Source organism: Typopeltis vanoorti, chromosome 4 (genome assembly GCF_054136105.1).
Source record: "Typopeltis vanoorti isolate ZY-2024b chromosome 4, IOZ_Tvanoo_1.0, whole genome shotgun sequence".
Lineage (NCBI taxonomy): Eukaryota > Metazoa > Arthropoda > Arachnida > Uropygi > Thelyphonidae > Typopeltis > Typopeltis vanoorti.
In genome coordinates, this window is record NC_143552.1 from 95,334,838 (window position 1) to 95,361,996 (window position 27,159).

The 27,159-nt window shown below is 35.6% G+C and overlaps 2 protein-coding genes across 2 annotated transcripts in view; one reads left to right on the forward strand and one right to left on the reverse strand.

Annotated features, from left to right (window-relative positions):
- Window positions 1–72: 72 nt before the first annotated feature.
- Window positions 73–615, reverse strand: LOC150107507 (uncharacterized). The gene has a single exon (XM_090392115.1). It carries the CDS (start codon window positions 613–615, stop codon window positions 73–75), a length of 543 nt encoding a protein of 180 aa, XP_090248241.1.
- Window positions 616–9,725: 9,110 nt separating this feature from the next.
- Window positions 9,726–27,159, forward strand: part of LOC150107508 (heparan sulfate glucosamine 3-O-sulfotransferase 1-like) — a 46,620-nt gene continuing 29,186 nt past the window's right edge. Inside the window, exon 1 of the mRNA XM_090392116.1 lies at window positions 9,726–9,867. Coding sequence (XP_090248242.1) covers window positions 9,726–9,867 — 142 coding nt within the window. The remainder of the gene's footprint in view (window positions 9,868–27,159) is intronic.

A 27,159-nucleotide genomic window follows, 5' to 3' on the forward strand; every position in this document is an offset into this window, starting at 1 on the left:
ATCATGACAAATTACACATTTATGAAAAGGGACATCACAGTTATTATTCTCATCTGTCATTGCTGTTCGTCATTAGTTATTGCTCTCGTTGTTTTCTCGGAGTTTAGATAAATCTTCTTCGCATCTGATTCGCCATATTTTAGATGTGTCGTCTCTTTTCATGAAAAGTTTGTCCTGTTTGACCCAGAGATATTTATAGTTGACTTCTTCTTTACATTTCTTGGCAATAAATAGTAGGTGTTTTAGGTTTTCAGTCAAGTGTTCGTTTAAATATATTTTACTATCCTTAAAACTGTTACATATATCAGTTGTACTTAGTCTACATTTGATACTTTTGTTTCCGTCCAAACATTTGTCTCTGATCATTTTACTTTTAAATTTAATAACGATAGGCATTGGTCTGTTTTTCTTCCCACTAGGAACAAGATGTGTAGCCTCAATATCATCTTCATTATAGCTGATTTTGATTTTACTTGCAATTTTCTTCGCTATTTCATGCGCATTTTCACGTGACTCATGAGGAACACCAATAATTTCTAGGTTTGAGCTAATTGCCTGTTGATTCAAGTCATCCACAGTTTCATGAATTATTTTCAGCTCTCTACGCAGATCCATATTTGCATTTTCTAGTACATAGTTCTTTGTTTTAAGTTCCTTAACCTCTTGTATTAGGCCAGCAATGATAACAAAAAAAATCATCCATTTTGTTCGAGGTATATTCAGTCGAACTTCTTAAGTCGTTGATGTTTTTTTAATTCTTTTATTAATCCCATTAAATCCGTTATACATGTATTGTCTGCGTTACTAATCTATGGAATGCACGAGTCATCACCCCTGGAAGAAGTTGCCGGTCTTTGTTGTTTGCCAAATTTGCAAGAAGCGCATTTCCAATTTTGTTTCCTGTCTTTGGAGAGCTTTTTAAATTGGCTTTCGCTAAGACCAGCACAATAAAAATGATAACTACTTTTGCACTTATCTGCACGCTTCATAATAGGTGTAACATCAATACATGTCATCTCGCAAACTTTGCAGCGGATTCCCATTATGTTAGAGTTTAGTGCTTAACATTAAGCCTATTTGTTGTAGGTACTCACCTTGTATACCAGCATAGAGTTGAGCATTACAGTACCACATTAATGACTTCATTTAACCTAGGAATGTCTGATCACACATATACCATCAATATAATTGAACTTCTGCACAAACTAATAACGTAAACACGAGAACTGAAAATTATCCGACATTAAATAATACGCCATTTTTTTTTCCATTTGTTCCAGTGATCAACAGTGATGAACAAAAATTTTTTAACCTGTATAAGGACATTTTTATTCTAGTCTTCGGAAACAACAGACATAGTAAAAATTTATCTATTTCTGAATAAAAATGAATACTTCTGTGTATTATAAGAAGTTGTTGATCTTCAACAAAATATTAGTACGTGAGGTATTTATTACTGATAAGAGAGAAGAGCCGCTGACACTAAAAAAAAAAAAAAACAAAAAAGTAATGAATGTAGGATTCCTGAAAGTGTGGATAATTCCGGTAATCATCGAATATTATGTATCCTATTATTGCATCAAATGCATACTGAGTCTCAGTAAACAAAAGAAAATTCTTAGAAAACGAAGCGAAATATACATAAACCAAATAAACACGCATAACATGCACTATAATAAATTTCACGAGATGATTTGCTGCCCCACCATCGAACCACATGTGTTCCTGCCACGCCTAAATGAATCACCTGATCAACATTATTAGGATTAGCCTCTCCCTATAGTGGCTGTTTATTATTGGTTAGTTATTTTTACTTTGCAAGCAAGTCTCTTTACCTCTCCTAATAAGATTTTTTTTTAATTATGCCATCATAAATTCTCTTTTTCATGTCTAGACTTAATAGGATCACATGCTATTCACTCTCCCCAGCACCTTATAGGACACACATATCACAAATATTAAGTATTAATAATTCGTTTACCATTAGTGAAAGTATTTCTACTCACATTTATTCTTTCCTTTCATTATTCATTCTCACATGGCTTATAAATGATGGTTCACATATTTACACATTTCAGTAATTCGAATATACCAACCAAATACAGCAGTAGTATGGGTGACGCTTTGAACAAGATCAAGATAAGGAATCGTGACGTCATTGGTTGATAAGAAGATCACGTCATTGTGGACGTGACGTCATGAGATTGGAATGTTTGGAATTTCCCTGGGGGGAATATGTGTCAGTGACGTCAGTTCTTGTGTTTTGTTCGCGTATGGAATTATGGGTGATGATAGAGGTAAGGATTCGTGTTGTGATTTGTGGTGCACTTCTGACAAGATCAAGATCAAGATAAGATAAGGAATCGTGACGTGGGTGTGTGTTGTTATGAGATGTAGATAAGTGACGTCATTTGTTAGTTGTAAATAAGTGACGTTATTGTTTTGAATGGAAAGGAAGATATATTAGAGATAAGGATTCGTGTCGTGATTGGTGGTGCACTTCTGACAAGATCAAGATCAAGATAAGATAAAGAATCGTGACGTGAATGTTTGTAGTTATCAAATGGAGATAAGTGACGTCATTTGTTATTTGTAAGTAAGTGACATCATTTGTTAGTTGTAAATTATTGTTTTGAATGGAAAAGGGAGATACATTAGTGGATAAGGAATCGTGTCGTGATTGGTGGAACGCTTCTGACAAGATCAGGATCAAGATAAGATAAGGAATCGTGACGTAAATGTTTGAATTTCATTATATGTTGATGTCACTCAAACATGCAGTTTTTTTCTTCTATAGATGGCTGTACTAATTTTCCAATACATTTTGGTGTATTTCTTTCTTGTTAAAAGGTGGGAATTCTTAGAGTAGGGCCGTGATGGCGGCAGTGATTACGTTTTTCTGAATAATTTAATCATATGTTGGTGTCCCCCCACACACACACATATTAGACATGAAAACTTGCTAATGTACCCATGTTGATACTCTAATATATACCCTATGATTATTCTTATGAAAAAAAAAAATTCAGTGTTAGAATTACGCTTACCAAAACATACGAGCAGTGATTATTGAAATTACAATTATCAATTGTTATGTTCAAGTTAAAAAAAAAATTATCTTACATTTCTTTCCAGAATGGGAATATCTTGGTACCATCTAGGTTTTCTGATTATTCCAAATTGTTGATTTTTAGCATATATTCACAGAACAGAAACACATGTCTGATAATGCAGTTCATTTTTTCATTATAGCTTACTGTGGCTAACATATATTCACACCACAAAACACACAAAACATAGGAGTTGAAAGATATTTCTGTAAATAACCAGAAAGGCTAGTTGACTACTTAATTTAAATTATTATCCGATTAGTTCTCTGTATTAATTCTTTCCGACAGTTGCTCATGCTATGATTTTGGTTTGGAAAGTCTGGGTGCCGTTTAGTTTAGAGTAAGTGTTATTTCCGGTTTCGAATTCCGATTGCTGTTAGAGTACAGAATTCTGACAAGTGAAATTTTTTTTTTTTCAAATTCATTGGTTATTTTCTGTATTTTACTTTTAAAATTCATATTCTAATAGAATAACTCAGCAAAATTAATAAATATATAAAATGTATGTGAATTTATTTTCCAACACTGTAGATTTCTCATTAAGTCTTTTCTTAAAGATATCTCTCTTATTCGGTCGCCAAGTTGTTGTAGGTAGGTGAGAAATCGTGTGTTTTGGTTCGAACTCTTGGTTCCCGTGGGAAATTATTTTTGTAGTAAATTAATGCTTACATTTATTTTTTTTAAAAAAAACAATATGACTATTAATTTTACCATTGATTCCTTGTGCTCTTAACCTATTTCTGTAACTGGAATTTATTTATTTTTATTTTTTTCTTTACCATTAGTAATTTTAAGTAACGGATATGAGACAAACAAGGTTTTGAACTCTCCACAGCGTTTTTCTACAGCAATCTTTTTAAGAGTTTTAGTAACTGGTTTAAAATATCTAATGGCTCTGTAAAATAACCAAACTCTAAGAGTATTTGTGACTTTTCAGGCGAAATCTTCTCCACTAAAATTCTGGCTATTAATTTAATATCCAATTATTCCTTTTGCTTCCAAGAGTAGACAGTTTCATGAAATATTTCAGGGTGGGTTTGCATGAACAAATAAGACTTTTAATTCACTGAGTCAAAAAAAAAAGTGTCTGGTTAGTTTGTGGCATGAAATTTCACAAGGAAAAAAAATGTTATGGTCTTACTTAAGTTTGTATAACACATCAACGACATCCAATTTGTTCATTTAAATTTACACATTTTATTTGAATGAAACATTATTTACAAATTGTATTTACTGAATCTAACATACAGAAAATAAATAAATTGAAAAATACATCAAAGGTTCTTCCCATGCTTGTGGAATTGCCATCATGTGGTTTTTGACAATGTGACTCATCTGAAAGTTACTTTTTCATTTGGTGATCGTTGGAAATTTATTACTGTAGTAAAATTAAGGATTGCATATTTATTTTTTTGAAACCAATACATATACTTCTGAGCATTATTAAAAGCACAGAATCTTTCGTTATGTTTCCAAAAGCATTTAAAAGTACACATTATGTTTTCACATTTTTGGCATCCAATTTCATTTACATCAAGAACAGGCAGGCCTCCCTATTAACCTCGTTAATGTTTTTGATTTTTCTCTTCCTTTGGCGAAAAAAAAATCAATATTTCCATGTTGATTCTATCGTCTAATTTCTTAGTTTGTCCAGAGACAGTGAACCAATTTCCCACTTCAGCTGATGGTTATATTTTATTAACCAAGAATTCTGTTTTTTAACTCTTTCAGGTAATTCATTCCAAATACAAGGCGATTTTGTCAATGCATATCTTACAATAATTCCATCAGATATACACATTTCTTTAGGAAATAAATTTGAAGTCTTATTCAAAAGAAATTGGCAATCAATTATCATAGTGATAACTGAAAATTCGTATTTTTCACCCACTGTCGATTTTTCATAATCGTTTTCCTTCATTCTTGTTCTTCTTAGATTACTTCATATGGCACCACAAATAAATAGTTATTTATTTATTATTATTATTATTTCACTGATTATGTTAACTTTCTGTTACAAAATTCTAAACAATTAGATCTTTTCACAAAGAAACTTTCAGAGAATTTTGTGGCTCACCATTATTTTTACATTACCAAACACAAAACAGCAGCTGCAGTGGTGAAGGATTACCTTAAATCCAAACTCACTCAACTCTATGGTATTTTCTTATAGTACTGTTTACACTTACCGAGCCCTACCCTGACCGTTCCTTCAAAAATGAACCTTTTGCGCAGATGACTAATGACATGTTTTCACATGGTGCTGGATATACTGTTGGTGTGTTTTTATCTTACTTTGTGTGGGGAAAGGTAAAATTTGTATATGTGTTATCTGGAGAGCACAAACATTTTTTCTATACCAAAATTTTAGAGTTAAAGTCACGTTTTGGGTTAATTATCTGCTATCTCTCTGTAAAACAACCAAATTCTAACAGTTCGGATTTTTGATTATGTGAACGAATTGTTTTCAGATAACTCAAACAATGTCAATTGGTAGCATTAGACAATTTCTAAAATAATCAATTACATGGATATCAGTTTTCAACACTTTCCCCCCTGTTCCTGGCATTAATTTCATAGTTGTGATTTATTTTTTAAATAATTAAACATAATTACATTAAGATATAAAGTTGTGGATTTAAATATCAAGTTCTAATCAGAATAACTGAGTAAAAAATTACTGTGGAAAAACACAACAACAAAAGTACATATCTTTGTTCATTTAAGTTTACAAATGCATATTTTATTTTGCTGAAATACTATTTACAAGTATATTCACTGAGAAAAATTCGAAACATGTAATTACCTAAAAATATTTGACAATGTTTAGTTTAGACTCTTAACATTTTCCAAAGAGTTCAATGAATAAAATTTTTGTTACTCACTGTTTCTTGGTTACATTACATCAAAATAGCTGGTCACGCAAAAGAGTTTTTAAATCAGATACCATGGTAACCACACTTCCATACATTTGATACTGTGTCAGTCTGGAAATGACACCATGCCTCCCAAAACATTCTGTGTATTTTTTTGTCAGTAAATATTTTTGTAAAATGTTCATAAATGTCCAAAAAAAAAGAATTTTTATCGAATTGGATAAAATCTTGAAAGTCTAATTTTACCATTGATGAATTTAAATGATTAGCGATAACTTTCCCCTTGATACGAATAGATAGTAATTCAGTTTCCAAAAATAGTAAATGATTATCAATGTCGTACATTTTTGGTGAAAATCTCTCAGCTTCTTCACAACTAATAGAAAAAACTTTACTTCCATCAGCTCCTGTATCATCAAGTATTAGTTCCCCATCTTGGCATTTCAGAATATAACACTCACCAAGGTCCATTTCATAGTCAACTATTCTTTGCAAGTAGCCGAGGATATAAGACCACTTCCTGCATAACTTTTCCGAAGGGAAAAGTTAAATACATCACAATATACATGTCTTCTAAAATAATAATCGATAGATGTTGATGTGAGATTATCTTACTTTGAAACATCATAAGGCAGATCTTATCTCTGTGGCTCGAAGGGTATTCTATATTATTTGTCCTTATTATGTTAAGTATTTTATCCTCAAAAAGTGTTTTTGATGTTAGACCATGTTACTATTTTTCTCACCCATATGTCCGAAATTGTTGGGATCTGAAAAAAAAATAGCATTAGGTGGTGGAAGTGAAAAGGTCATCAAGAGGGTGACAGAGGTCTTCCATGCAATACTCCCCCACTTCCCCTCTCCTCCAGAAAATATCTGCTCAGCCTAGTGGAGATGAGCGAGCTCATCTTTTGCAGATATATTTTAGTGATGTCACCTCCAACTGTTACTGATAACTTTGGAGGAAAAAAATAGCATTAGGTGGTGGAAGTGAAAGGGTAGACAAGAGGGTGACAGTGGTCTTCCCTGCAATACTCCCACGTCACGATTCCTTATCTTATCTTGATCTTGATCTTGTCAGAAGTGCACCACCAATCACAACACGAATCCTTATCTCTATCATCACCCATAATTCCATACGTGAACAAAACACAAGAACTCATGTCACTGACACATATGCCCCCCAGGGAAATTCCAAACATTCCAATCTCATGACGTCATGTCCACAATGACATCATCTCCTTATCAACCAATGACGTCACTATTCCTTATCTCATCTTGTTCTTGATCTTGTTCAAAGCGTCACCCATACTACTTACAGCATTCTCCTTCATTATTGTTTTCTAATATATCTTAATGCAAATACATTGTTCCCCACTGTTCGCAGATTTGGTTACAATTAATTGACAAATTAAAGTATTCACAGTTATCCTACAATTAATTGCATTGGACCAATTACGATGATGGCTGATGCACTATGCACTCTTAAAGACATCGATAAAAATTCAATCATAGAGTCAAATTGACGTGAATTTTGTCGCGCGAGTTACATAAGAAACACGACAGCACATCCAACCGAAATAGGCAGCGACGCCACGTCAGCGTGGTCTGAAAAGTTCTCGGCTTCGACCATAGATAGCAACACTATCGACAAGATTTTTTTTTTCCAAGTTGGTACATCTGTCATAACCATCCATGTGAAATCGAAGTCATTCTATCAAGTGGTTTGTTTTATACCGCTGTCTGGAGCCAAAGTATTGTCTGTATCGCTTGAAATGTATAAAATTGAGTATCGTGCGGTTATGAAATTCTTTGTAAAAGAAGGTTTAACGACAAAAGAAATTCATTCGAAGTTCACAAACGTTTATGGTCACTCTTCTTTGCAAGTCTTGCATGAAGACTTGCAAAGAAGTCTTCATGAAAAGATGGGTGCCGAAAACATGCAAAGATGGGCGCCGAAACCCGGAAACTTGCGCAAGATGGGTGACGCGCTTGCTCACAGCTGATCAAAAACGCACGGGCATGAAAATCTCTGAATTGTGCTTGGAGCATTTTAACAAGATAAAACTGATTTTGTGCGTCTTTTTATTACTATGGATGAGACTTGGATTCACCATTACACACCAGAATTCAAACAGCAGTCAAAACAGTGGACAGAAGCCGGCTGTTCAGCGCTAAAGGAGACAAAGTCGATTCCGTCAACAGGAAAAGTCATGGCATCAGTGTTTTGGGATGCTACAGGCATTTTGCTTATTATGAAAAGTGTAAAACAATAACCGGGAAATGTTATTTCGATCTTTTAACCAGACTAGACTAAAACATTCGTGAGAAAAGACCAGGTTTGCAGAAGAAAAAAAATCAACTTTCATCAGGACAATGCACCTGCCCACAAAAATGTTTTGGCAATGGGAAAATTAAGGGATCTACACTATGAATTCTTGGACCATCCACCTATTCCCCAGATTTGGCTCCTTCTGACTTCTATCTCTTCCCAAAACTAAAACTCTTCCTAGCGGATCAACGTTTTTCTTCGAATCAAGAGGTGATTCCAACTGTAGAGGGGTATTTTGCAGATCTTACAGAGAACCAGTACGGAGACGGGATAATGGAGCTGGAGTATCGCTGAAATAAATGTATTAGTCTTAAGGGAGATTATGCTGCAAGTGTTGCAAATCTAGCTGACCCACAAGGTAGTGCAAGTCTGGGAAACTCGTGGTAAAAAGTTGGAATAAGCTCTGATCACTATTCTTAATATTTACTCTTAATGCAAAGCCCATCTCCTTGAGGAGATGTATGATGCCATGCATTAAAGGCAAGGGGCCACTACCCAGACCGTTTCGACCTTTATTGAGGTCTCATCAATGGGAGCCAGGCTTAGAAATACCAAGGTTAAGTAATACAGAGCTTATAAGTATTTTACCAAAACAAGTTACCATAACTTTGTGCTTTGACCTTATTAAATAAAAATCTCATGCACGCAGAGAGAGAGAGAGAGAGAGAGAGAGAGAGGTATAGTGTTTTGTTTTTTATTGATTTAATAAACATTAACTAATAATTATAATATAGTAACTATAATAAATCTAATAACTATAAATGTAATATAGAATATTTCATTATATATTCGCTAACGAACGAATATATAATGAAATATTCTTTTATTTCCCAAAGGGAATGGTGAGGCCATTTTAATCCTCATTAACTTCTTTTGAAGATTGATGTCCTATTAATCTTCATCATTAGCCGTTACTGATAGCTGGTGAAAGACTATCAATGTTCAAGATACTTCTGGGAAAGAGACTATGACAGACAACTGCTGCCATCAAGCGTTCCCTAGCCCTAACACTATATTATTTATTGTCTGAAATGGTATGAATTCTGTTGTTGATTTTCCTCAGTTGCGGAAAAAGGACCCAGTTGTTCTTGCTAAAGATCGAGTAATTTAGGAACCAGAAGAGAAAAAAAAAAAGACCTGGAAAACGTTTCCCTGGTCGTTGACTAGAACTAGAAGTTAGAAAGTTCTTTCTATTGATGACTAAGTACTACAGAAGCAAAAGTCATTTCCATAGAGCTGCACAGGCACTCTATGGAATCACTTATGTTCCCTCAACTAAGGATGTCAAAACACCAAGGACTTTAAAGCACACCGCAGTCAAATATAATCTCATAGGACATTGTTGCATTTTGTATCATTTCACACAATGTCCTATAATTTGGTTGCAAATGTTCTCAATTTTATATCATGACCGAAATGTATCGACAGATTTCGGACCAAGATCTTGAGTTCCTCACGGACTTTTCTGTCCATGTGGAGATATTTCACCGAAGACCATCAATGATCCAACAGTCAGGAGATTTTGCACCTCCTGAAGGCTCAAATCTGCGTTGGTAGATAATTTTGCGCAGTGTAAAACTACAATTATGCTTATTACAGGTTTGAAGATATTTGAATAAGTATCTTGTTTAGTACTTTTCTCAGCAAAAAAAAAATGAAAGCACCAACCATTTACTTATCCTTGAATATTAACTCTTAGCTTACACACGGTACTAAATATGCTATAAGGTTACAACTTTTTTAGAGGAAATCCACCATGCCATGCAATGATCGACCAAAATCAGCGATTTTGGCAAAGGAGGGGAGAGATCAAAAGATTATAACTTGGTAAGGTTAACGAAGAGGTCTGCTTAGAACAAAAGTAGCAGACTTCATATTAGCAATCACTAATTAAATGAAGTATTTCCAGGTGGTGAAGAAGATGCTCGTTGATAACCTTCCTCATCAGTTTTGAGAGCACTGAAATAAGTGAATCGGACAATAATTTGATGGATGACTTTTGTTTTCCTATTTTGGAACAGGGCGGATGAACACTTACTTCAATGCTGTTAGTAAATCCCAGATTTGTGGAACAACTTACAGAGAAAGTACAGGATCAATGTTAATTCCAGCACAAATTTTTGAGTACAACTGTTATGATACCATCTGAACAAAGAGACGTATTCGTATCAAGACTAATAAGAATTTTTGTAATGTCCATCGTAAAACATTAAAGGGGAAATTCTGTGTGAAGTTCGTGGTATTCCGGGAGGTGTTTGCTGTGGCCATCTAAGCAAGAGTTGATGGAAAATATTAATAGCAAGAGATCTGCCTTATCTTTGGGTGATGTCACCATAGCACCATCAAGATGCGAGAGAGAGGGAGATGAGGTAAAAGAAGGTACACCCGATAACCTTAGCAAGGGATCAGCATGCTCGATTGCTAGAAGAGCAGAATGTGGGCTCATTGCATTTGGACATTGAGCAAGTCTGTTCTGGATTTTTCGAATGATTTTTGACACTTGTTTGTGGCTCTAGTGTAGGCTGAGTGAAAATCTGGAGTTTTTAACTTGGGCCATTGAATATATGCTGTACTTTTATCACGGAATACAAAAGTGGATTGCTAGGGAACCAGGGCTTGGATAGAAGTTGGGAGTTTGCAGTGAGATGGAAATGAAGGGTCTCATTCCAATAAGGAATTTTTAAGTTATTTGAGTGGAGCAAGTGCTTGGATTGGCAAAATCGAAACCATAATCAGAGCACGGAAAAGAAGAGCAAGCATCCCAGAAATCATCACACTTAGCAACCTTACAGTGCCATATGCGTACGGATGGACTCGATGAAATTTAGGTGTTTCACGCAGTAGCAAAAAAAAAAAAAAAAGAGTTGACTTTATTGTCTTAATTCTAGCTACAACACTTCCAAATCAAAGTATAAACATTCCTAACTTAACCTCGATTACAAATATCTTAGAAAGTTGCTCTGGATTCTTAAATTCCTGAGGATCTGAAGGCGGATCTTTTCAACCAAAAGGTATACATCTTACCGACTAAGCCACGAATGATTTAGACAAACATTGAAACAACAACAGAAAGTTAGAATAATGTTCACTAGTCAATTGATTTTCCTCCAGACCGACGCTTCTGTAGCACACTCAAAAGAATGATTCTTTGGGAAATCTAACTTCAAATTATAGAAAGCTTCAATCTTAACAAGGATGCCGCTCATTTTTAGACGATTTCGATGAAAGCTGTATTGAAAAACATACACATGGACAGACATAGCATACTGATATCTAAAGGCCGACAATATTAAGCAACAAATCTAAGAGAGAGAGTTGATTTGCAATCATAAAGCTACTTTAAATTAGTTCTCTTTTAATATTTCATTAAAACTCAGTAATAGAAGAAGAATATATTCCATCGTTTATTCTATAGTCGCAGTTAATTCTTAAGATTATCTTAATCTTCTAGTTACGTGTGATGTATTCGGGGAGAGAGAGAGAGAGAGAGAGAGAGAGAGAAACATCAGCCTATCGAAACAAACAAACATTGGAAATGAATAGAGAGAACGAAAAAAATCGAATGTATTCAGCTGTGCAGTTAATTACTCGAATCTAATCAGAGCTTTGAATGTTAAGAGAATCTTTTCCTATTCTTATCGCGTTATGTAAAATTCAGTAGCGCTTACACATCGAAAAAAGAAAAAAAAATTCTTTCTGTTGAATGTACAGTTGTGTGTGTGTGTGTGTGACACCCGCTTTCACTACAGCCAACGGTGTTCAGTTTTTGATTACCAGACCAGATGTCGTACCTACGCAGGTGTTGCCAGCTCCTCAAATACTCCCGCGCAGGCTTTCTCACGGTTAGTATGCGTTACTGATATCAAGCAGAAATGAACGATATTGGGATTTCTGTAGACGCTACAGCTAAGAAGTCGCATATTGTGCCAAAAGTGTACATACCTAGTAAACATCTCTGTGCCTTCCGATCTTTTTTATGCGACCTGCAAGACCCGTTCGGAATATACGACCAGATAGAAAGGTACGAATCTTTCATTTTGTATTATTATATTCACGTGCCCGTATATCGATAAACAAACTAAATAAACGAGGATGGGGAGTAAGCACGTGATCGTATCTAAGAATCTTCATCCATCTGTTGATTTTAATATGGGATAAACACGCAGACCATCTTTTCTCTCATCTAGTTTGTTTTTGTTTAATAATAGTCGAACATAGTTAAGGAGACGGGGTCGTCTTCCGATCGAATAGGTAATTGTTTCAATTTTTGCAATCTACCTAATTTAAAAAAAAAAAAAATCTAAAAATGTCTCAAGGACACCATCTTACGGTACTTATGACATCATAGATTGAATAAAGTGTAAGAATATCGTGTTATGGCGTTCAAGTCTCCATACGAGCAAATACATGAATACATAATTATCGTATGAAGTTTGTTAAGCCTAATGATGTAAAGAATCTCCACGCTTTGCCCGAATAAAAACAACAGCAGCGTCCATGCAAGATTACTCTCGTCTTTATCATTAAATATGCATTACTTGCCGAACAGATTTTAGTACAGATTACTAATTTCGCTAAAACGGAAGTGAAAAATGCAGGCCTAAAATTCGATTCTATTTATTTATTTAAAAGATCGCCAGCAGATCTTCTTACTCTAATCCTTCATTGTTACCTGAGCTGGCTCCGGTTTTGTGTCTAAATGAAATTTCAAATGCACTTAAAAGACGCTCCATTCCGTAAAGTAGCGAGGAATTGTACTGATTACTATTTCCCTCGTGAGAATTTTGTAAGATGTTCTAAGTTTCTATTGACTAAGACGCTTCTCAGTTAATACAAACTGCTTTACTTGGAACTTAAAGCATAACATGTCTGCAAGGCCATCGACACGCTATTTGCGTCTCCATCTTCGTTGCCATGGTTATTCAATTTATTTTTCTTTTTTTACTTTCTTCCTACATATGGGATATATTATAGTGCATTATTAAGTCTACCTGTGCGTTATTTAAAAATTTTCTGATCTATTTGTTAACTATTTAAAATTGCCAATCAGGGCACAGCATTATTATGCTGCTGCATTTTCATAAACCATTGTTGAAATGTAAATGATGACTCAAAAATAAAAATTCTTCCATTGTCATTTCATGTGACGTCATCAAAAACGTTAAAGCATTGAGGACTTTAAACATTATTATACACAAAGCATTCATTCTCTTTGTTTTGATTTCAGGCAAGTATTTATGACCAATGGGTGCAACTATTTTTTTTTTTTTTTTACTAAATATCTTCGTAATGAAAATGCGTGATCATATGTGTGAGGGGGAAGAGGATCTCTATGAATAAAGATGGTCTGGGTTTGGTCTCTTTGAAGGCAGAAGCAAATTTCTCAAAGGGAATTTAGGGCATTTCTAAAAAAATGAAAAAAAAAAAAAAATTAATCTCGCTAAACTTTAAGGTTTTTTTTTTTTTTTTTTTTCAGCACCTCTTATCAATTTCATTGCCACCTTTCTATTCCGGACTGCACTGCTACCACATACGATGTCCTGTATTCATCACGGGAACCTTCAGTCTTTGTGTGTGTCGGCTCCTTTGCTCGGCGGACCTTCGGGAGCTCAGCTTTAGCAAGGCAAATATCGATAAATTCATGAGAAGCTGCAGGTGCGCGAGGTGGAGAAACGTGGGGAAAGGAACGAGAGAGAAGGGCAATAAAGCGGTGTGTGTGTGTGTAAAAGGGGGGGGGGGTTAGTTGTGGTTGTCTTAGTTAACTGTAGAACCAAGCCCAACATTCCAGTTACTTGCACTAAGACCTTTTCCTTCCAGGATCATTCTTCTTTAAAGTGAGGGCCCCATTTGTATTGATTACAGATGAGACATCAGCGAAATTTGACTCCCTAACGACTGTAAGCATTACTGGATGCGTTCGACACATTTGGGAAGATTTTCAAAAGAAAAATCTATTCAGGTTCATCAGAAATCTCTTCATATAAATTCCGGGGTATTTTCAAATAAAAACAATAAAAATATTTTAAAAAATCGTCCACGAAACTCTTGTTTAATTTATATTCATATATTGAAAGTTTCTTGATCGGTACTTTGTCATTAAAAATAAAAGAACTGTTTGTTAACAAAGTGCCTCAAAAAGGACTTCGTTTGTCATTGAATTTCATAAAGAAAATTGTTAAAATTATTCATTTGTTGTGATCAAATAAAGAAACTAATTTTGGATTATCCGAGCTCTGTCACCGTTAGTTACCTTGGTGCATTAAGAGACGTTCTTCAAAGAGCACGTATTGTCGTCTTTTACTAGGACTTTGACAGAAGTTCAGCTGACCTGACGGTTCCATTTTGAACTAGTTACCTCAGAGGCTGGGTGGAAACATGGAAAACTTGGAGCTCAGTCTGGAGAGTTTTTTCTTGCATGTGTGTGTGTTACGGTTTGAATACTATGATGAGAATGCTCATTGCAGTAAATCATTAAATATCGCTTTTTTTTAAATTAATCTCATGTTGTTTAACATGAAAATCCCAACTCCGTGCGTGCGTGCGTGTGTTCACATAAAGAAATTTTAAATGTTAATATAAATTTTCTATGTAGTTATCTCTACATAGAAAGTTCAAAACTCACTGCTATTCATTTATTATTAATTATTTCGTTTAAAATATTTTCGTAGGCCTTATTAACAGACTTTATACATTAAACTAAACTCACTTTCTGAATTTATTTCAAAATAAAAATAAAAAATGCTGCTTACTTTAGAGATTTATTTACAAATCACTGAAAAGTAGTACCTGCTGACTTCACTGTTTAACTTTTCAACTAAAACCAAACATTTACCACTACTAACAACTTTAAGATTACTAATGTTACCAACTCTGCAATCCTATCCTGCAAGTATATTCTGTTCAAACTGGAATTTATTAGCTGTAAGTTTTTTAGTACAATATCTCTACTTCCAAATACCATCAATTGTTTTTGCTTTGTATTTGTTTGCGTAACAAATGAATAAATTTATTCACAAAGAAATGAGTTCTCAAAATACAGTTAACAGAATCAATACAATAACTCTTGATTTAAGATTGTTGTAGTCAATTTCTGCTCCAAAACGTCCAACTCCAACCAAAGGGAAAATACTAAAAAAAAAAAAAAACTTTTTAAAAATTACAATTTTCAAGAATATTTTCTTCACTCCAGACGTCTTAAAAATTATATATAAATAATCTCATCATAGTTGGATGAAAATAAACAATAATTAGTCAAAAACTGCAGTTTAAACGGAAGTATTTGGTCACTATGCTCTTTGTCCCACGAAGAATTTGTTGTTTTATCCAATAATTTAGAAAAACAAACGTATTTAATAAGCTTCTGTCATTGGATACACCTGCAGTAAAGTATGCCTTCTGCTAATTTTTTGCTTTTTGCATCTAAAGTGGCCAGCATGGAATTACTAACCCACGGGATGTTTCTGTTATGGTTATGCATGGGAAGTAGTCAGTACAGACCACTTTCAATATTAACCATTTCGTAGTTCAGTAAGAATGAACCAACAGCAGTTAGGTAGCAGCAATTTGTATATACCAGCTGCAAGACCTCTCACAAGGTAAATATTTAATATTTTATGAACAAAAGCGCGATATATTTTTTTCCCGTACGTTAGATGAGGAACACTGACTTAAACAGAGATTTGGGACTTAAAATACTCCGAACAGATGGATTTAAAGACACTCTAAGGGACACTTGGCCTTTCTAAAATCTCTTTCGGTCTTAAACTACAAAACATTTACGCAGTATACTTCCAAATATAACTTAATGTCTTTTGTTTAAAAAAAAAAAGTCTGTTTTAATGACAATATGGTTTATGTTCTGTTAAATATGAGACATTCTGACGAGATAGTTACCATCAGGCGTACGCAACTTTAATATGTATGAGTCTGTTCAATTTTTCACTCAAATATTCCTTCACCTTTGCCAAAACGCTATGTGACGTCATAGAAAAAGCATGTCAATTGCTACACGTAGATGATTTAGTATTCTATGACACGTCATTCTTGGATAGTATGTGTTAGTTTGGTGCATAGTAGGCAAGCGTGCATCATTTCCATTGTTGTCTACAATAATATTTGTAATGCATACAGAAAAAAAATAATTAAAAATGTAGTTGGTCTTCTGTTTAGTTCAACAATGGAAAAGTGAAACAATTCTTTTAATATTATCTAGGCAGTATTTTTACTGCTTGCAGATGGCTTGGTGAATTTTTAGTCTCTTTTTTCTCCATTTTTTTATTATCAATGACGCCGTAGGATACTCGAAATGTGGGCCACCATATGTTACCTATGACTCCCCTCACGGGCCGATAGAACTTGGTCTTTCCTTTGCATTGATCCCGTAAGTCCTGTTTTGAGGACTGCATCATTAGGGCGAGGAGGAGGAAGAAGAAACCGTCTAATTCTTCCCTCCCCTCCAGTCCCCCCATCTTTTCTCTCTGTACCTCAATTTTTCAGCGCTTCACTTGTACCACTTAATTTGGTTGGACCACTCCAGTATTACGGAAACCATTGAAATGACTCGTACTCCGGCTATCTGATTAACACTCCCTCGGGGGGAAAGACGGGGGTTACTGAACAATAGTGGGCGACACTGTCGTTGTGCCAGAGGTCCCTAGGGGGAATATTGGTGATGTGAACTCCCCTTGGCTCTTCCTACGTAGCTGGCACACACACACAACGGCTTTTCTTTTGTTGATCCCGTTGTACGATTTGCACAAAGTTGCTGTAGGCGTATGTGATGTTCAGTTATCGCGACGCTCTCCCACCTCGCAGCAACAAAGATAGCCAAACGTCTTGTGTACGGACGAAGAACCAAGTCTGCGCGATGTAAGATGGGCATGAATGACTGTGTGCTGATTACGGGAGTCGTTGCTATCACATGACCCCCCCCCCCCCTTGTAGATGATTACTGTGATGAGGAGAGCTTTGATCCTTTGGCTTTACTTTCATCCTCTCTTCCCCTCCTCCCCCCAAAAAACCTCCGTTGTACACCCGGTCAGAGGGCTTTTATCAGGGCAAATGCCTGTCACGTCTCTCAAAAGCCTTGGCCATCACCGCTACACTTTTATCCAGTTGGAAACAGTAGCACACACCCTCGCTAACTGACATATCAGGTACCATTAACGCCTGGCGCACGTGCGCCAACGTCACAAAGCGTGCGAAAAGCTGGGTTGCGTGTTATTGTTAGGTAGCGAGGAGAAATAGGGGAAAACGTATTGTTTAAGTGACCATCAGAAGATGAGGATTTTCGGAGCCGATTACCAAGAGGTGGGTCTTAGATAAAGCATCTGTAATGGACTAAGAGAAGCGAGGCATTCGAAGAGGATTTGAACAAAGGAAAACTCGCCTTTGATATCTGTGATTACGCTGGTTGAAGTGATGCTGGCAGTGGTGGTAGAGGATGTAGTAAAAGAGAGACGTGTGTGGATGTAGAAGAGGGAAATTGTGTCTCTATGGAATAACGGATTTGCTGAGGTAAGTGCAATTTCAAGATTCTCATGCACTCTTTCTCTGTACCTGCATGTGTAGTGAAAACGATCTAATTAGGTCACGAGACATGCCATTGTTGAGAAAAATAGACTGCGGTTTGATCGTAACCATGGTTATTGTGAAACATACTATTACTACTTAGTCTTCCAGTTTATATATATATTTTTATTGTTACCCTGATATCAATGAAAAATACCATTGTTGCTAAATCCTCCATTGTTCTCAATAACAATCGTGCGTCTGCTAGGAATGTATATATTAAGTGATGTTTATATTTTTCGAAACTGAAGTAATGTATTGGCTATTGTCTTTCATTTGATGCAGCGAAAAGTACGCAACAATCTTCATTGTCTTTTAAATGCATATTGGAATCACGTGTCTATTTCCAATAACCACGAAATTTTCTGATATCAGACATTCCGAAATTGCGGTACGATTGACAAAGAAGGGAGGATTATATGAAGTTCAAACAACTGAATACATTCTACTACCTGTTTCTCCAGATCTTCAACAATCCGGCATCACTTTATTCACTTAAGTTGAATAAATGAAATGCATGCTTTGAGTAAACCCGTTCCTTTGGATTCAAAATACTTATATTTTTCTAACACTATCAGGAAGGATGTTTGACTGTGATATAAAAACTGATTACTATATTTATACGAAGCATTTGAAAATCCACTTGTGGAAGCCTTTTTCCAATCTGATTAACATTTCCTTATAGCAAATGCGAGCCATTTAGGTCCTGTTTGTTATAAGGAAACTCTTCATCAAAAAGGCTCCATAAAAATCTCGCCATAAATCTTCTTACGTGTGTCGTTCGTTCTATCTATTGATTATCCATCTTTCCGTGTATTCGCACGATAGTTTGTTGTCTATCATTTGTATGTATGAATGAGAGTCTTGTCCGCTGCTAACTGATCTGTGGCTTTCGGAGACTTCGCCAGTCGGTGACCTCCAATCCCTTACCTGACATTCACGGTTCAGTTACAGTGCAGGTAAACTTAAGCTAGTGAAGTAGAAACGCCACACGTCCTCCCCCCCTCTCATCGTTCCCCCATCTATCACACACAAAAAAGGGGGGGAAGGGTTAAGTAGGTGCTTAACGACTTCATCTCCCTTCTAGTACATTGTTTATCGGATCTTCGATTGTGCCTTTGTTTACCATACCGTTTCCTAGCATGTAACCAGTTTCAGCCTTGAATGGATGAACAGAGTGACGTATAAATAAATTACTACTCGAGTGACGTCATAGCCGCGCGCTCTTTGCTCAGATCGGGCCGACAATTGAGAGAACTTAGGAAGGGGGCAAGTGATAAAAGTTTTTGTCTTCGAAGGTTGACAGCAGAGACTAAGGGCTAATCGACGGAGGGTACACAGCACGTCTTTCAAGTGTCACTTGTTCCACACCAGGGTGGTATTACCAGCCACGCGCATAACTGACTCATACTAGGCGGGAGAACAGCAGATTAGGTCTTCTCTTTTATGCACTATTCATTAGAGGGAGCAGGAGGCAAGAACCGTACAACCCAGGGCAGGACACACACAAGCACGTGGGTAACAGAGAGTTGTCTCGTGTGCCTGAACTATGGACATCACCCTGTGCGTATGACGTCACAGGTGATGTAGCCTTGCTCCCAATAGATTCGCGTCAAGAACAGTAACCTAAAGGATTGGTATTGTTACATTTGGCTTTTGAATAAGCCCGTGTGTTCAGTTGGTGTGAAGTAGGCAGAGAGGGATTCAAGGAAATATTCATGCAGATTGACAGACAGTAGATTAAATAATTATTTTTTTTTAATTTGCGAAGTTATTAAATACATCTCCTGCTATGTTGTAGTAAAGTATAATTTACTTACATTTATATATAAAAAAAATAATCAATGAAAGACGGATGCTTAAAAAAAACGACGAAACAGTCAAGTATGCTATAGATGTACAGGTTTTAGGAAATCGTCAGCAACGATGATAGCATAACCGCTTGACTAATTTCGGTGAAATCCAGCACGATTTACTAGTGTTTAAAATGCTCGTTTAGCGTTTTAATGAGGAACTCGAGAATCACAAAACAGCACTAGATTGAGATAACGATCACTCAAAAATGATAACGTAAGTGAAGTATTTTCATTCTATGGAACCTTAAACAATATTCTTATGTGCACCTTCCCGGCAATTTTTTTTCGGGAGATCTCTTCTAAATTGCTATATTTGCTCTACTTCATATATATATTTATATAAATAAGATTTCTTAAAAGAAGCATTGATCAGAAAGGCGGATATCTGTAACTGGAAATGGGCAAGATCAGATGACATAGTGTCTTTGACTATCCACACATCTGGTACTTTTCTCAAAGAAGAAGCCCATTTAATCCATCTGGTAATTCTACGTACGTACAAATTGAAGTCATTGCGAGATAAAAAAGGTAGAAGATTATGCCCATCATCTTATCCTTTCAAAATAGGAGATTTGAATGCATAATTGAAATAAATGGACAAGGATTCGGCCTATTCAGGCTAAAAATCTATATGTCGTTGGGAAAGTGAGTGTTCCTGGCCATTGGGAAAACTTCTGAATGCCTCCTGAAGAACCAGAGCAAAGGGACGTTTTATTTACAAAAGTCTTTTGGGGAGAAAATGGGTCAAAGAGATTCTTGATATTGACCTCTTAGGGTGAGTAGTTGACAAGAGTATTGATTAACATGTCAACATTAGCCGACATCCTAATTCAGTATTCTCTCGACTGGATTAGGATGTCAACATTACTTGACAGTCTAATCCTTGTTGATCCACCACATAGCGATGGTGACATCATCTACTTATATCAAATATCTCATCCTCGCAAATTCTACTGACGAGTCTCATCCAGCGAAATTATATCTTGAATAAGCAAGAGAACCACATTGAGGTCTGGATGGTTATAAAAAAAATATTAATTGTACTTAATTAGATACTGTTTTAGAGTCATCAACATGCCAGACGAGATGACTAAGTGGACAGTGCATCTGTGGTCTATCCAACAAGCTGTGAATTCGAATCCCACTCTAGGCTCGATGTTTGTGAATAATGACAATTCGTCGAAAAAAGCAATTCGTTGACTAAACAGTTCATTAAACAACGATTTAATGAATAGTTCATCGAGAAGGCAATTTATCGCATAAATAATTCATCGAACAACAATTCACAAAAACAATTGATCGATAAATAAATCAGCGGAATTATTAATTTAATTTCGAAAGGTCTGTTCCAAAATTTTCCAATAAAACCAAGTCAGTGGTCTTGGTTTCGAATCCCGTTTATGATGCAAAGAACCTTTATTAGCCCTCTTCAGTCGAAGGTGAGTTAGCCGATCTCATACGGGGATGAAAAATCGGTATGCGCGATTTTTCATCGCGCATACCGATAAGTGAATACACAGTTCCACAGACATAAAACACTTACCGAACAAGGAAAACAATGGGACGCCATCTTGATTTATAATTGTTTACTAGTAAAGTAGCATTGATGGTCCACAAACCATTGGATTGTGTGGAGAGAAGAATGAGGGAAAATAATAATGATAAAAACGGTTATCATTGGTAGGTGTATGCATGATGCTTCATCCCATGAAGCATCCATGCCGATATACTGTTGCCAATGAACGAACCATCTGGATTGGCTATTATTGCAAAGGATAAAATTGGAAAACATGCTCTGAAGATAATCCCTCGTGAATTTCACGAACACAATGTTTTGGGAACATTTATAAAGTACTGCAAAACAAAAGAGTGCTGTTTTTCATGATAAATTAGTTTCCTCTGATCAACTACTCTATGGTTAAAATTTGTACTTTATATGTGCATATTTGTAGTTTATTTGTTTTCATTTTTGAATCTCTCTATTTCTCACCCTTATTATTTGTTGTAACTCGAGTGACAAAATGAATAAGCAACTAAATCCGCATCGTATCTCAAAGGATTATGCAAATCGTCAGGTTAATTCATGCAGTCATTGAAAAAGAAACAAACAAAAAATATATTATTTTGCAAATCGGTAGATTCATTGATTCCAGATTATGTAAAATACACCTAAAAACACAGATACAAACTAAAAGGAATGTTTCTCAAAAAAAAAAAAAAAAACTTCCCTACTCCCCCCCCACACACACACACAGTCTACATCAAATAAAGAAGAGGAATTAATTGGCAAGGTTCAACGGCATCACAATTTAATCCAATAAACATTACAGCTATTTTTCATAAATAGAAGTTACTCCACGTGCCTTATAATTCATTTTTCGGTGAATTGTTCATTCAATGATTTGTAGTTTCGATAACTTGCCTTTCGGTAAATTGTCGTTCGATGAATTGTTTTCGGTGAATTTTCTGCCTACTGTATAAATCACGGCTTCTAGATTATGTAACCTTTAGACCCATATTTTTTAATAAAAAGCGAAATATTAGCTAATGGTAACATTATAAGTGGATTTAAGAAAATGTCTGAAGACTGGCATTTAATGATGCGATCTTCACCCTCTAATAAGAAGCAAGTGATATGCAAAAGGAAAAACTGTGACAGCTTGAGAGAGAGAGAGAGAGAGAGAACGATGCTATTCGTCATATATTGGGTGGCATTTGTCCACAAATACTTTCACATTTTTTTTTTTAATTTCTAGTTCTGCACTATCGAGTAGAAAAAGTGAAACAATTACAGAAAGACATGTTTCTTCGAATATCGTGCCTTAAGAATAGTTTCGTATGTTTAATCAATCATCCATTTAAATTGACACAAATCATGTTTCAAAGAGCTTGTTCCAAATGCAAGCAAAAAAAAAAAAAAAATTAATACAACAAATGCTTTAAGTGAAGCTTCTGCCTGGTCAGTTTGACTTTTTTATACCACTTCGATATAATCGCATCATTCAAATAACTAAATAGATTTCGGATTACATTTCTGTGTGTGATAACTACTTTAAATAAGGTCTACGTACGTTTCATTTGCATTTATGTTTCTCTCTCTCTCTCCCTCTCTGCGCCTCAGTGGTTTAATAGCAAGCAGCCTAAATCCGTATATGAATTCATTCGAATATCTTAAGGATTCAATGAGATATCGGATTAATTTCTATCAATTTTACATTAAACAAGATAAGAAGATTCCCGGGTAGTCAAGAATTAAATCTACTTAATCTTGTCGCTTAAGATAACATCGGATTTAATATGCAAACAATCACGAAGAATTAAAACCCATTTTACATATAAGAAAGAGATTCGAAAAATGTCCAACTTCTGCTCCTTCCGTAGAGAAGATATCTGCTTTTCAAAACTTCCTTCTTACTGAGCGAACTACGATTATTGCTTAAAAGATTACATCACTATCATAAACCATTGCCATTCATTGATACCGATCAGCAAATTACTTCAAGTGATCTTTCTAATTTTGTACTGAGATTGATAATCAGTTGTGCCTTTGGTGAATCATTGGGATGATTTGGACAAAGATCGTTTAGAGCGTTCTTTTAATGAATAGCATGCTGTTCATAAATACTTGCTTTCTTCGTTCCATCCTGGATTGAAATTATCGCAAAGTAAGGTATGATATAGCGCAAAAAAAGTACTGAAATTGTTCCTCGTTTCCGTAAGCATGCCTTAAGCAATAGTGTCATCATTGCCTTAATCAGAACATTTCCCCAGGAGGCTCATTGTATAACATATATCATTGCAGTTAGTCGGTACTGTTTTTTTTTGTGTGTGTGTGTGTGTGTGTGTGTGTGTGTGTGTGTGTGTGCCATCTGTATTTCACTTCATGAAGTCATCTAAGAAGGTGTCAATGACAGTGTCATATTGTCGTCTCATCAATATCGCAGATAAAATTGTTCGTTTTCCAAATGAATGAACAACAGTTTAATTTCTCCGGTTTATAATTCTGAGTCTGTTAGAGCAGCGCTTCCCAAACTGTGGGGCGCGACCCCCTTGGGGGCCCCGTAAGTTTTGTTGAGGAGACCGTGAAATAATGAAAACAAATTTAAAATGTTTAAGACTAAGTAGCTCTTTTTTTTAATCTTAAAATAAACTTATTTAATTTTTATTATTTATTATTTCGTTTTGTTATTTTTTATATTTTAATGGAAACAATCACACATTGGTGTTGGTTCACAAATTTTGTTTCCTGCGTATTTCGGGGCTTAATGAATATTAGTAAATATTGCTTATTCATATAAGTTTCATTTCAAAGGTATTGATCAGCAACACAAAAAAGCTTACAAACGCAAAAATAAATTTGTATTGAATATAAATACAATAAATATTATAATAATATAAATAAATTTGTATTGAATATAAATACAATAAATATTATAATAATATATGTCTGTATTACGATTTTTTTCGATTGGGGGGGCCGTCAAATAGTTTAATTTTTACAAAGGGGACCTTTACATCCATATGTTTGGGAAGTACTGTGTTAGACATTGAAAATTTCATGCAGTTCGTAGAGATGTGATAGTTTCTTTTGCAGTATATTTACTTGTACTCCTCCACAGTAAATCGCTTTGAAGTCCTAATAACTCCGCGAATATAGCCAGAAGCTAGAAATCTTCATCAGTGAGTTTTTGGAAGTGTCATTTTTTTTATCACTGTATAAACATATACACTGAATTGCTGTTGCATTTCCTATTAAGCCAAGGTACGTTTCCGTAGAAACTAATATTGCTTGTGCGTGTGTGTGCGCGCAAACGAGAGAACGTGTGTGCGTCACTTTTTTTTTTTTTTTTTCAAATCGAGTCTTCATATGTAATGTTTTGCTTTGAACTATGAAGGAAAAAAAGAAGTGCGGAAAGATATAATTCTAAAATTAAGGCAAAGGAATCATCTCCTCCAAGAGTAAATAGGTGTAAACTAACCATATAAAAATTCTTACACCAAATGGAAAACTATTTTTATAAATATTCAATAGAATTAAAGAAGATAAAATAAAAACTTACAACTCATTGGTGAATATGATATACGATCTCTTAGTGAATCTTACAAAATTCTTTCTAGTAGCGAAAGAGCATCTTACTGCATTCAATCTACAGTCTGAATGTAGTAAGGGATAAAAGATAAGAGATAAAATGTCAGATGCATTTGTTTCTTGGGTTTCCAGAATGGCACAGAAGATGTGTGATCCACATAATTCAGGATTTTTCCAATTATTCCCGTCTACTTCGATAAAGAAAAGAATAAATGTGACAGTCTGTAGCTGAATTTAATACTTTGAACGCGCTAAAAGAAGACGAGGTTGTCTTGTTGACGATGAGTGTGCTACTCTATTTTCCCCGATGTGCTGCTTGAAGCTATCACATAGTAAATGATGCGCAACTCTAATTAGTTCTAGACGTATTGGATACAACTACAACTGACACTCTATTAGCTACAATAAGCTCTAATTCTCCAACTTTATCGGCTTAAAAACTAAATCTCTGTTTTATCAGGATATAATTTTATTTAGAACCGTTTCTGAGCCTAGCTTATGAATCGTTTGGATGTCTGTCTAAACAGAGATTTACCTTTTCTTGTTTTAGCCGCTGATTTAGGGATTGGGAAGGGAAACTTATTTAGTTGCAAAATAAACTTTCCATCATTATTTATTTAATTTTTTTTAGGGGGACTATAAATAATGTAGATTTGTTTGGAAGTTATGTGATTTCGAACCTTTGAATTTAACTAATGAGACTGTAACTCTTCCATATAGAAAATAAAACGGCGAAGTGATCTTAGATAGTTTTCATACATCCTGAGAGATAAGTTCTCGGATAAAGTATTTTCTCTCTCATAGAATCCAGAACGGGTAAATTTTCTAGCCGTATAACACGAACTGATCAATAATATCTGTATGTCTGCTCATCCCAACCTTTCTTCTAATCTAAAAAAGAGTATTAATGTGGAGTTGGTCCACTCTGTGTTGCTTTAACAGCCTTCAATCTTCGGGGAAGGATTTTGATGCATTGCTACAGTAATTCCTTCTTAGAGAGTGGCTTTCAATCAGCATTCCAATTCATCCCACGGATGGAGTTCAGGGCTCTGTGCAAGCTAAGTTCTACAACACCCATCCCATGAAACTACACTGCACAGACGTCGCTTTGTGGAAGGAAGCAGTCGTGTTGATACAGGAAAGGGCCTTAACCGAACTGTCGCCATAAAGTGGGTAGCACAGAATTGTCTAGAATGTCATAGAGACTACAGGTCAGCGTTCAGATTCCTCGTAACTGGAACTAGGGGACCCAATCGCCATCTGTCAGATAGCGATTCGTCGCGACGAGCTTTACACTACTTCACCAGATGCTTGACGTTTCCCTTTGCTGTTGTTCAACTTGTATGTGGCTGCACGGCCATGGAAAACCCATGTTTTCCAGCTCCTGATGAACTGCTTGAATAAGAATTGCCGAACTTGGTAACGAGTATTTCAGGACAGGCGATACTCCGGGGGTTCCCATTCTGTGATGTTATGTTTCCCACCAGGTCACGATTGTGTTGTTGTTGCTTCTCTTTAGACTTTTGCCAATTCACAATAACATCCATTACAATTAATTGATCGGGACAGCAGAAACTGAACTGAGCTGTTGCATATGTAGAATCATTATGATAGCGCGACGTTGAAAGTCATCGAGCTCTTCAGTATTGCCCATTTGAATATTAATGTTTGTGCATGAAGACTGCAAAACTGTGCGATTCCATTTATACTAGTCTGAGCTACGTATGCAGTGATTTATGCAGCCTTATCCATTACTAAGAAGGGAATGTCCGGAATTGTTCGATCAGAGAGTGTATGTATAAATATAATTTCGCTCGTCTGACGGACTAAAGAGGATAGAACCATGTTTCGACAGCAATAATAAGTTCTGTTTGTATATTTAGGTTGTCACAGTGGTCAGTGCGCGTTTCCGTTAACAGTGGCATAGTAACGGCCATAATTTTTTTTTTTTAATGTTCGGCTCATATAAGAGAGGTTGGCTGGTCAAGTTATAGTACTTTAGTACCGTATATGGGTGATGGGTTGGGAAAGGAGAAACTTGTTTTCATTTGATTTAAAAGCCTGTATGTTGTATTCCTTGGGTAATACGTCAGGGGGAAGGCTGTTCCATAGTACCACAGTAGCAGGGATGAAGGAGGAGGAAAAGAAACTTGTTCTGTGGGTTCCCAAGGTGCACTGTGAAAGGATGTTGGGCGTCAGCTGTACGTGTTTCAATGGGCTTAGTACAGAGTGGGGGAATTATTGACGCTGTTTCAGATGAACATTTTCCATGGAAATATTTGTAGAGTATACAAATCGCAGAGACCAAGCGTCTATGTGAAAGTGA

Coding starts and splice junctions, on each gene's coding strand:
- LOC150107507 (XM_090392115.1), bottom strand. CDS start 615: ATGGATCTGCGTAGAGAGCTGAAAATAATTCATGAAACTGTGGATGAC.